At 36.8% G+C, this 12,154-nt stretch overlaps 1 protein-coding gene across 10 annotated transcripts in view; it reads left to right on the top strand.

Moving 5' to 3' along the window:
• The window catches only part of KIDINS220 (kinase D interacting substrate 220), an 89,716-nt gene that overhangs the window by 66,011 nt on the left and 11,551 nt on the right, over positions 1 to 12,154 (top strand). For 4 of the 10 annotated variants that reach the window (XM_065928551.1, XM_065928549.1, XM_065928550.1 and 1 more), the window contains 3 exons: positions 644 to 757; positions 1,494 to 1,550; positions 8,132 to 8,164. The exons of 2 other annotated variants lie outside the window; for them this stretch is intronic. In XM_065928551.1, coding sequence (XP_065784623.1) covers positions 644 to 757; positions 1,494 to 1,550; positions 8,132 to 8,164 — 204 coding nt within the window. The remainder of the gene's footprint in view (positions 1 to 643; positions 758 to 1,493; positions 1,551 to 8,131; positions 8,165 to 12,154) is intronic. 4 more of the 10 variants (XM_065928553.1, XM_065928552.1, XM_065928555.1 and 1 more) reach the window with 2 other exon arrangements.

The raw sequence follows: 12,154 nt of genomic DNA, 5'->3' as shown, positions 1-12,154 counted from the left end.
ATATAATCTGATAGCTCCTGTTTATATGAAGCTGGCTACAGATAAATCCTATAGTTACAGATTTCCTCTAAACAGTGGATTCCCCATTTAAATAATATCCTTGCTTATTTAGTAGATACAGTAAACTCCAGGGTATAAAATATAAAGTAAAACCTAGTAACTTGGAGTAACAATATTCCTGAAATCCATGCTAGGAGTTTCTTAAATAATTCAGACTGTTTTTTTGGTCTTACTTAAGGCTAGTCTTTTTTTGGTAAAGAATAATACTCAATTGAGAGTCTATTCTGCTTTTTTTGGTGAGTTTGTGAGTTAATATTTGTATTTGTAAATCACTTAGAACCTGACACATGGTAAACTGCCCATAAAAGTGTTAAATGTAAAGAGAAACTCTGGTGTCAACTTATAAAGTACAAAACTTTAGTTGCTATATAAAAAGATTGTATTAAATCAACAATATAAAAATTTAAATAGTATGACTTAAGTTTGGGTTTGATATCTTATAGAATGTGAGTGAGGCATTTTTTCTTCTGTTTTGTCACTTGCATTAAAAAATTTGGAGTTGTATTTTGTTGGTTAGTTTCATTTGATAAAGCTCATTATACTTTGATTTCGGTAATTGTTTTGTCACGTGTTTTCTCCATAGCCATTCTTTGCCCCCTACCTTTACACGCCAAGGTACTGCCCTGGCGGCTCCCACCATCTCATCTCACGTCCATCAGTAAAAACGAATTTGCCCAGAGATCAGAGCAATGGCCTAGTAAGTATAAAAAAGGGTAACTAAAGTATTACAGTCAGCATTAGAAGTTTGCTTATTTCCTTATTGTAGTAAAAGCACAACTTATTTTATAAATAGTTTCAAGAAACATAACCTATTACTAACACAAAATGTATTTTGTTTTTATTTTGGTCAGGATCTATGGAAGGAAAATGACTAGCAGCCTCAGGGAATGAGTGACGAGTTGTTTACAACCAGAGTTTCTGGCCTAGAATGTATTGTTTGTTATCAAGCTTTTATAACTAAACTTTTACATCTGCTAATATCTGATTTCTTTTTAAAGGACATTCATATATGGTATCTTTATCTATCTAAACATATGCTAGCCCTATGTATAAAAATTAGCTTATATATTGAAGGAACACTTTGATTGAATAGCAGGAATTAAATAGGGCAAGGAAATTATCCAGATGTACGATTAACTCTAATCCAAAGCAAAATACATTTGGGCCTAAAATTCTAGGTGTTCCTGATGGTAAACTTAGTTTACCAATTTAAAGAAAGAAATTCCCTGTTAATGTTTGTTTTTTTTTTTTAATTAGGAGGTAAAAGCTTTAGAACTTAAACTGTTATTTAAATTTAAAAATAATATCACTGAAGAAAAAAGTCTGATCACATCCAGGTGTCACTGTCACATATTTTAGCATCCTGTTCATTCATTGTCCTTGTTTGGCTCAGCCCGTCACCTTTCACCCACACTCTTGTTTTGTGTTGCTAGGAAGTTATCAAGGAGGATGCTGCTGAGGGCCTTTCTTCACCCACAGACTCCTCAAGGGTAATGGAGTAGTCTTGTGGTGTGGACCGCGAGCCTCTCCTGCTTCTGCAGCAGTAACGACTCTTAACCGTGATGACAGCAGTTCACTAACTCTGCATCTGTGGTGTGATGGGCTGCTAGTGTAGAGTAGCTGAGTACTAATAATTATAGCTCACAGATTAATTAAAAAGCTAATGTTTAACTTTACCCTTCATTTCCTCCTGCTTTTCCCCTTTTTCAATGACGTGGGATGGGTTTTGTGTTTTTAACTTTTTGGTCGTCCAGTAAGGAAGGGGTTCTTCCAGCAACCATCAGGAGCATCCACTTGGTGGTTTTTGTTCCTTAATGTTGGGCCTTATTTTCACACTTGCCTGTTTTTTCCCTGAAATTGGTACTGCATGTGTAGAATATTTTTGAAAATATTCATATTTGACCTTGAGACTACAAAAAAGACATTTGTGAGCTAGTTTGATGTAGACCAGGAATGGATCCTCAGTGACTCATGCTTCATCTCAGCGCCCACACTTAGTATAAATTCAGTGCCGCTACAGTGCTACTTTTCTTTACCTATATACAGTTGATCCTTAAACAGAGCAGGAATTGGGGCACTGACCCTCCTAACAGCCTAAAATCCTAAGAGTCTGAATTAGAAACTAGAACTTATAGTCAGCCCTGCAGTGTAGTCTTTCCTCCTGATCTGTGGTTCTGTGTCTCTGGATTCAGACAACCTCAGATTGTGTGTGTTTGTGTGTCAGTTGCTCAGTCATGTCTGACTCTTTGCCATCCCACGGACTGTAGCCCACCAGGCTCCTCTGTCCATGGAATTCTCCAGGCGAGAATATGGCCGTGGTTTGCCATGCCCTTCTTCAGGGGATCTTCCCAACCCAGGGATCGATTGAACCTGGGTCCCCTGCATCGCAGACAGATTCTTTGCTGTTAGTGCTGTTATATTTACCATTGAAAAAAATCTGCATGTAAGTGGACCTGCACAGTTCAAACCTGTGTTGTTCAAGGTTCAACTGTATTTATTAAAATAAAATTTGCAGCTAAAACTAGTCCAGCATGTAAAGGGAATTATTTAAAACTGTCCCTTCAACACTTTAGGATGGGTTTCTTTAAAAAAAACAACTTTTGTAGAAAATCACTTTGTATATTTATTATTTAAGTCTTTGTACTTAATAAGTGCATTTAATATCATGAGATTTAGAATCTTCATTCAGTCGATGAGGAATTTTAAGAACCCGGTTTGTATTCTCAGTTCTGTTGATTTATTTGCAGAATGTTATGCCCATGTAAACATGTTCAATTTAATATAAAGAAACGTGGCATAGCAGTTGGAATTAATTTAGTGAAGTAGTGCATCCTAAATTTATGCATAATTTTTAACTTAAAACATGCGCTTGAATAGGCAGTGGTTTTGTAACTTTAATTTTCTTTGAGTTAATATTAGTGAGATAGAGAACCATTTTGGTGTTTTCATTGAGGGGCTGATGATTCTTTTTTAAGTCATTAACATTTTAGCTGAAGTGTTTGAGAGACTTCATTATCCACAAATGATAGACACAATAAACCATGGTAATTTCATTTGGGTGTTAGGGGAATCTTTAGTCCATGGATCATTGCTACCATATGCAAGAATGAGTTTTAGTTTAGTCAGAGAGCCTTTAATACATAGATTCATGCATGCAATGCAATTGTCCGAGCTAAAATTCCTCAGCAAACTTTTGATGAAAGTTAGGTCCTGTGAAGAATTTGATGGTCTTAATGACAGAGACATGCTGAAATAGCTGTTCCCGTCCTTAAGGGCAAACACTTGTGAGTAAAAGGTGTCTGTAATTTCAGGGACCAGTGAAGGAGCATTAGGCAAATTTTAAAATGAGTTTTTGGGGAAGGGGAAATAATGCAATTCTTAAGTTGTGTGTATAAGCCCAATAACAAAGAGTAAACATGCTCTGAAAATATTAGTGCCTTTGTTTAGTAAAATAACTGTAGGATTTGCTGTTCTTTTAATATTAAATGATAGTTTTGTTATCTCCTTAGTGAATAGTAGTTGCTTCCCAAGCTTTCTTTGCTTTTAAGAAATTAACAATGACAGTAGCATGTAGCATTTATTTTGCAATAGACTAGTCCAAGTAGACACTTAGTTCAAAGCCATGTTAAAAAAAAACAGTGGTGGAAATGTGGAGAAATATCTATCCAGGGGAACATCTTATGGGATCTTTATAGCTGAACCAGCACAGAAGTAATTAATGTAAAATTTTTTAGCCCTTCACGGCTCCTATGACTTCCCAGGGCTGTAGTAGTAGACTGTGATTCCTGAGATAAGAAGACTGTAGATTGAGTTCATGTCTGCTCACTCAGCTGTCCCCCTATGGGCAGCACTTGATGATGAGAGCTGCTTATGGATAAGTCAGGAGCTACATAAACATTTTTGGACAAATTGTCTTGTCAATGTGGACACAGAATAATGACTTAAAAAAAAAAACCTGCCTGATCACAGAGAGTTAACCAGCTCTCTGTGATCTTTTCAATATAGATGGTCACATCTTTTTTTTTTTTAACCTCAAGAAATTTCTCATCACCCTTTATAAAGTGGATCCTTATGAAAACAACTGGGTTTTCTCACATTCAGGAACATTGTAATGACTGTGACTTGTGAAGGCCAGCCAAGGACTTAGCAGGTAAATTACAGATATGTCCAGGTGTTTCATGAAGGTGAATTTGCAAAATGTAAGCCTCTGTGCTGGTTTTCTTCTTCTGTGATTGTATAGTAGAGAAAATAAGTGCCAAACCTTAGAAAACTGACAAAGAATACATTAACGTTGGGCCCGAGATAGGATCCCCAGGATAATAGAGCTAGAAAGGACTCGTGTTTTTCAGACTTTCAAAGCAGAAAAGACTTTTTAAGAAATGAAATCTCAATCAGAATTTCAGTTTATGAAACCAGAAAAAACAAGAACTCCAGCCTCCACCTTGGCGGACTTGCATTGCCTCTGGGAGATCCTCGTGCTCTGTGCTCGGTTGTGTCAGACTCTTTGCGACCCCACAGACCGTAGCCCATTGGGCTCCTCTGTCCATAGGAGCCTCCAGGGAAGAATACTGGAGTGGGTTGCCATGGTCTTCTCCAGGGGATCTTCTCCTCCCCAGGGATCGAACCCACATCTCCTGCATTGGCAGGTGCATTCTTTACCATTGAGCCACCTGGGAAGCCCAGAGAACACCAGTACCCATGGTCTAGTCCAGCACCATGCTGCAGGTGTACCTGAACTGAGGCTCACAGGAGGGAGCCCTCGGTGCAGAACTGGAATCCGCATGGCCAGTACCTGGAAGCGTTCCTCACCACTGTGCTGCCCCCTTTGCCTCCATTAATACTAAGCCTGACTTGGTCAGGATCTTGGTGTTCAAGGTGAATAGGCCCTGGTGATTAGCTCTCTACCTTGGAGAATTTACTTAGCTCTCTGATACTCCCTCATCTGGAAAAAGCAGGCCTTACCTCATAGGTCTGATTTAAGGATTATTCAGCCTTCGCATTGGAGAAGGCAATGGCAACCCACTCCAGTACTCTTGCCTGGAAAATCCCATGGATGGAGGAGCCTGGTAGGCTGCAGTCCATGGGGTTGTGAAGAGTCGGACACGACTGAGCAACTTCACTTTCACTTTTCACTTTCATGCATTGGAGAAGGCAATGGCAACCCACTCCAGTGTTCTTGCCTGGAGGATCCCAGGGACGGCGGAGCCTGGTGGGCTGCCGTCTGTGGGGTCACACAGAGTCACACTGAAGTGACTTAGCAGCAGCAGCAGCAGTCTTCGCATACTTTAAGTACTTAATAATCATTACTATTACTACCGTCCCAGAGGCCAAATTCCATGAAACTTTAAAGACTCAGAAACTAAAACCGTGTTAAATAACATTTTCTCAGTGGTAGGAGTGGTGCATACACACTCCAGGCATTTTAGATTAACTTGACCCTTTATCTGTTGGTGCTTTTATGGCCCCAAAAGGTGGTTTGATTTTCTCGAATCAGTTTGTTTTCTTAGAATTGAGAAGAATTTCCAGGTTGTCTGAATGCTCCAGATACTTTACACTTTTGAAAACTTTCCAGGAGAGTTTTACTTGGTGCCTTTACCTTCTTTCAGTCCAGGCCCCTCTAGAAAGTAGCAGCATTCAGATCACTCAGTGACCATGAAGGGATGAACCCACCAAGGAGGGCCTTTCATGAGTCAGGTCTCCTCAGTGGCATTTTGTTGTGGTCTTTAAGAGAGTTGCTCTTTGAAAGAGTCATATTCAGTCTATTTTTATTTAAGGTGTGGCTGCTCATTTTTGAGAGGAGGGAGTGTTTTCTTGAAGAGGATGTTTTCAAAGGAAAGTGTAATGGAGGCTTTCCTTATCCTTGTATCCTTCCTTGGATTACTTACCATCAAGTCTTTCACATGCCTGTGTGATCATCCACTGTTTCACTATCTCAGTGGGATGGGCAGTGAACAAAACTGATGGAAACCCTGGCTTCCTGGAGCTGATGGGCTGGAGGGCTGCCAAAAGGGGGAATGATCAGTGCTACCAAGTCAGCTCTTTCTCGACCTTCTCTGGTGCAGGATTTTCTCGGTATCTTTAGATCAGCTGCTGCACTGAAAAGGCACAAAACTGATTAGCATGACGTTGGATGGTAAAGAACTTCAGTGGCATTGTTAGGAGCAGTACCCTGCCTTCCGGTGTGCTGTTACTTTTCCTTTTAGAGATGGGTGAAAATTACTGAATGGAAGTCCTAGAAATGAAAGTCTTGGTTTTCATTAAACTGGATCCAGTTGGTGGTGTGACCAAGTGAAAAAAAGATGGGACTCCACTGTAGATCATTTTATTTCCACCACTGGTTTGGAACTAATAGCCTGTTTTCAAACAAATGGATGTTCAGATCATGCCGTCTGTCATCATTCAGAGCAGACTTGGACGAGAAAGCTAAAGATGCCATGGGTAAGGCATGGTAAGGCACCAACGTTTCAGGTTTCCCTGGGCTGTAGTCTTAGGGTGGGTGCTCTCTGACAGCCCCCAGGACCTTCTCTCTGGAGGTTCACTCACACTGTCTAAATTTAGTAGTGCATTTTTATTAACTTCTTTAGTTTGGAAAGTTATTAACATTTTTTTCTTTTCATAATATAGTGAAAAATTGTGTACACTTCCAGCTTCAAAGTCTTTGTGCCAGACATCAGCTCAAGAAAACATTTTTCCTAAACAATAAACTACAACTAAATTGGTTGAGACACTATCGAAGAAATAGGATATTGTAATATTGATACCATTGAAATCCTAGAGTACAGTTAAAAGTTAAAAAACCATAACAAAATCATATTTTGAACTTGAGTTTTTTAAAAAGATTGCCCTTTGCATGTGGTGTCAAACCTCATCTGTCAGCTTTAACCTACATATTATTTCTCATGCAGTTTGAAGAGAAAGTTATATTTTCCAGCTTGATAACAATAGCTTTCTTTTGTGTTTTGGTATCTTGTAGTAGACTATAATCTCACCAATGCTCCTTTTTGAGCATTGGTGAGATTATACACCAAGTTTCTACAGATATTCAGAAGTACCTATAGTAAGTTTAACATGTAAACCAGAAAGCAGAGTTCCCATGAAGTGCTCCAGATAGTGAACATGTTAAAAGAACATTGTAAATTGATTCAGCATTGTTAGTTACTTCTAGATTATTTGAACTAGTTTGAGAATATTTACCGCCAGCCTAATCTGTGCAGAACAATAACTGATAGCAGTGTGTCAGCTTTGAATTAGGGATTTAAAGAGCTACATCGGGAATTTCCTACTAGCCCAGTGGTTAGGATTCTGGACTTTCACTGACAGGGACCAGGTTCGATCTCTGGTTGGGGAACTAAGATCCCACAAGCCGTGCTGTGCCAAAACAAAAAAAGATAAAAAAAGAAAACTGCATCAGTAAAATAGTTACCTTACTGATAGTGTGCCAATATTTTTTCACTGTTACATTTATGATTTTTTGAGTTGCTCGGCTCTTATGGTCTTTGTTTTCAAATGATAGGTCAGTGCATGCCCAGTGAAACAAAACCTAAATCTTAAAAGTATATTTCTGAACATTAACTATTAGTGTGACTAGAAAATGTTTTATGAAGAGATCATGTGAATTCCAAGTATTTAAACCTTGCTATTAAATTGACCTGCAATTAATAGTTGCAGTTTTTTTAGTTAGAATGTTAAAAATTAATTTTAAAGTAATTGTATATAGTAGGAATATTGACTTTTCATAGCAAATTTTATTTATCTGGTTTTCTTGTTGAATGTATGGCCCATGGCTTATTCTTCTAACAGGAAGAATATTAAATTTGAGAGTACAATTTTAAAATTACCAAGCACATGTTAATGAGATTAAACTGTCTGTGTGTGTGTGGTGTGTGTGTGTGTGTGTGTGTGTGTGTGTGTGTGTGTGCACGGATGTTCCTTTATATTGCTGTAGAGATGGTGTGTTCAGAGTCGTGGGCAAACAGAGTGACTGAAGTGCTGCCTGTGTTTATTACAGAAGTGTATTTGATGTTTTCCTTTAAGCTCGTGTCCTTCATTCTGTTTTATTCCTTCCTTAAAGCCGTGTGACTCTGGGTTTAACAAACAGAGACAGGTACAGAAACTTTCAGTGAAATCTTACTCATTTTTCTTATTTTAGGCTGTTAGAAGCAATCATTGGCAACTTCCCGCTGGGCTGTTTATAAACCTGTGCTCATTTCAGTGCCTTGGGTTTATTTTTAATAGCTGCTTTCAGCCTCTGCATGGCTCTCATTTCTGGCTGATCAATTCTAAGCTTGTTTGATAATTTACTGAAGATGATGATGTTTCAGAGTGTAGTTTTAATCTACTTACAATATAAAATAATATAGTTACATCAAAGTAATTTAAATCTGTTTTGTTAGTTTTACTTTGACCTGGAGGAATTCTGATTTGTCTATATTTTGAAGTTTGTAAGTATTTAACAGTCTTAAGCAAACTAACATCTTCTGCATTCAGTTTTCTGTGTTAGAAAAAGTTTTTTAGTAGATTGTGATATATACTGAAATGATCTTTCCTTGACTTGTAACAGGTAAATTTCAAGTAAGAATTTGCATGATAAACTCTTTAAGTATTACCATTCTATGTATTAAGTAATGTTTTCCATTAGGGACTTAACATATTGAATTATTGACTATACCTTTTCCTTGTCAACTATTGTACTTTTTCTTTTGTGAGGTTTCCATCCAAAGATCTTTGTTTCGATACCAAGAGTTATTGTATATGATTACTTTAGAAAAAACTGGGCGAGTAGTTACCATTTCTCTTTTATTCAAAGAAGTATATTGTATTTTAATATATTGATAATCTACTCTTTATTTTGATAAGATCCAACTCACAAATAATAAATAGTCTGACAATAGCTTTGATGGAGTTACAGGGTACCCTGTATGTCTTTTTCTTAGAAAACTCCTAAAAGTCATTCAAAGATAATATATATCTTCTACATAATCCCCAGTGAGGGACAAAATATGTTTTCAAGTGATAAAATGTAGAAGTCTTGAAGGATCATGAAAGTAAAACAATGTGGAGTTTCCTGTTTTAGAGGAAAGAGTAGTGTCTTTATTAACATGTCCTTCTTGCGGAATTCTCTGAGTCCCTTCTTAATGGAAATGTTACTCTCTAACATTTTACATTTCCCCAGCCCCTACACAGACAGAGTTAATCAGTTCCATGTCTGTTACACTTGTTCTTTTTAGCACAATTAAAAATAGAGTTTTTTGTGGTTAAAAACTTTTTTTACTTTAAAATAATTTTAGACTTCAAAGGTACAAAAATAGTATCCCCCTATTATTAATATCTTTCCTGATTGTAGTGTATTTCTCCAGAACAGAAATGAAAATTTGTACAATACTCTTAATACAGGCTTTATTTGAATCTTGCCAGTTTTTCCACTAATGTCATTTTTCTGGTCCAAGATCCAGTCCAGTCGTATTTTGTTATTTCTCCTTACAGTTCCCTAATCTGTGATAATTCCTCAGTCTTGCCTTGTCTCTTATGATCGTAAAACTTTTGAAGAATACTGATCAGGTACTTTGTAGACTGCCCTCCTGTTTGGGCTTGTTTACCATTTCCTAATGATTAGAAGGAGATTATACATCTTTGCAAGAGACCCACAGAAACGTGCTGCGTGTCCTCCATGTATCACATTTGAGGGTCTGTGAGGGCCTGCATCTTCCCAGTGGTCATAGGGACCTCAGTCATGTGGTTAGGGCAGCATCTGCCAGGTTTCAACACTGTGAGGTTATGTCTTTCCCTTTGTAATGAATGAATATTTAGGGGGAGATACTTTGAAACTGCAGATAATCCTGTTCCTCCTTACACTTTTCTCATGAATTTTAGTGGTGTCTTGTGTACTGCCACTTTTGTTGTGTTTTCCGGGTGGTAATTTTCTGTTCTACATTTACTAATTGGAATTCTATAAGTAAAAGCTGTCTCTTCTTCCTCATTTACTTACTCAACTTTTTATTTATATCAGTGTGGATTCATGGCATTTAATTCTGTGAATTATAATCCAGTATGATCATTATAATCCAGTTATAATCCAGTATGATAAAACTATGCATTTGTGATTTTTGTAATCACAGAAATGTAGACAAGTTTAAATGTACCCAGAAAGAAGAGATAGGTTGAGGAATGAAAACATTTGAAAAACTGTTAAAGATCATTTAAAAGATAAATACTGTTCAGCGATAAGAAAGAATGAAGTATGAATCCATGCTATAGCATAGATGAACGTTGAGAATATACTAAGTGGAAGAAGCGAGTTACAAAAGGTCACAGATTGTGTGGTTCTGTTTAGGTATCCCAAATAGGCAAATCCAGAAACAGAAAGTAGGTCAGTGGTTGCTAGGGGTTAGGACTGGGTGTTGGGAGGGATGAAGGTTGACTGCTAATAGTGTAGAATTGCTTTTTAGGGCTCTGATAATGTCCTAAAGTTAAGTGTAGTGATGGTGTCACAGCTATGAGAAGATACTCAACATCACTGAATTGTGTACTTTAAATCAGAGAATTGTTTGTGAATTATATTTCACATAAACCTGTTTAAAAAGAAAGAAAAAAACAAATATGGTTATTAAAAATTCATAGAAAGCATTTAAAGTTTCCATAGCAGATAATGGGTAATTAACACTTAAATATTGGCTGTTCTCATCCAGGCAGAAAATAGAACTATGTATAGAAATATGAAAACTAAATCATGGAAATACTAGTGTTGTGCTGTACTTAGTATTTTTGAAGTAATTGAGAACCTCAGACCATATAATACATGGCATATTTTAAATTTATATTTAATTAAAAACAAGCTATAAATAGTATATTCCAAATCATTAATTTATAAATTTTTATGGGACTGTCTTGCACTTGTAAACTTGCTGAGACTCCCTCTTATAAAATGACTACCTTACTGTCTGTTCAGTATGGTCTCATCTACTAACTATATTTATATGTAATTAGGTATATTTTGCTTATATACTGTGTGTGTATATTTATTTATCAGTTCATAATAGAGAATTATATTATGCTTTCATGTTGCAAATAATGTTTAACAAGTAGCTCCCAGGCAGTTTTGGCTGTCATAGTCTACTTTTGTCTTGATGATGACAAAAGAGGCAGTAGAAAATTTAAATTGACACATCCTTGTGGATAGGATAAATGATATTTATTGTTTTAAGACTAAATTGACTGGTAAACAAGACAGATCATTTGTAACATTATCCTCTATACTAGTTGGCTTGTCTTCTCTTTATTTTGGTTATAGTTTCTGTAAACTCTTTAAAGATAGACAGTGGCAACAAAGAAAATAAGAAGTTGTAAGACCTGTTAAGCTAGGGTTCCGATCTGAACCTACCACTAACTAGCTGTTTATTCTGTGAGTTTGAAGCCAAAACTTGCCTCTTTGGACCCCAGTGACCACATCTGTAATTGAGGAGATTTGTATGTAATTAGCCACAGGCAAATACTTCTTTAGTATGTCTCTGTATTCAGAAAATATTTTTCTTCTTAGTAAACACTAGGTTTATTATTTTGATTTTTCTTTTAAATGAGACTGAATTTTGATGGATTTTATTTGCTTCCACATGTGTTAAGAAGTAGTACTGTTGTTTTATATTTACACGATTATTGTATAGGTTCTTAAGGGGAGGTTTTAGATCCCTTGGATATAAAATACGATCAAGATCTGAAAACTTCAGCTGTTGTAGACTGTTAAGGTAATCTGTGAAGACATTTAAAGCTGCTGAGTGTCAGCACTTTTAAAATTGTCTCATAGGTTTACCTTTTGTATTTTTTTGTATGTTATAGGCATCAGTAATTCCCCCATTCCTTTTTTTTAAGCCCCTGTCTTTCTGTTATTAAGGGCTACACCTTTCTCTCTTGAGATTTGAGGTTAGGCTTTCTTGAAGTTGGCCTTGGGTTGGCTCATGGAACTTCTGTCTTCTTAGAAAAGTGGTTTCGATCAGGCTATATCTGCTATAATAAAAGATACTCTTTAAGGTAAACAGTAGCTAAATCTGTTCTGTAATGTCATGTCCCATGCTGCACACATTCACTATTTTTACTTAAGTTT

This window comes from Muntiacus reevesi, chromosome 3, assembly GCF_963930625.1.
Source record: "Muntiacus reevesi chromosome 3, mMunRee1.1, whole genome shotgun sequence".
Lineage (NCBI taxonomy): Eukaryota > Metazoa > Chordata > Mammalia > Artiodactyla > Cervidae > Muntiacus > Muntiacus reevesi.
The sequence above is the reverse complement of the archived record's forward strand: the minus strand, read 5'-3'. Positions and strand labels throughout refer to the sequence as shown.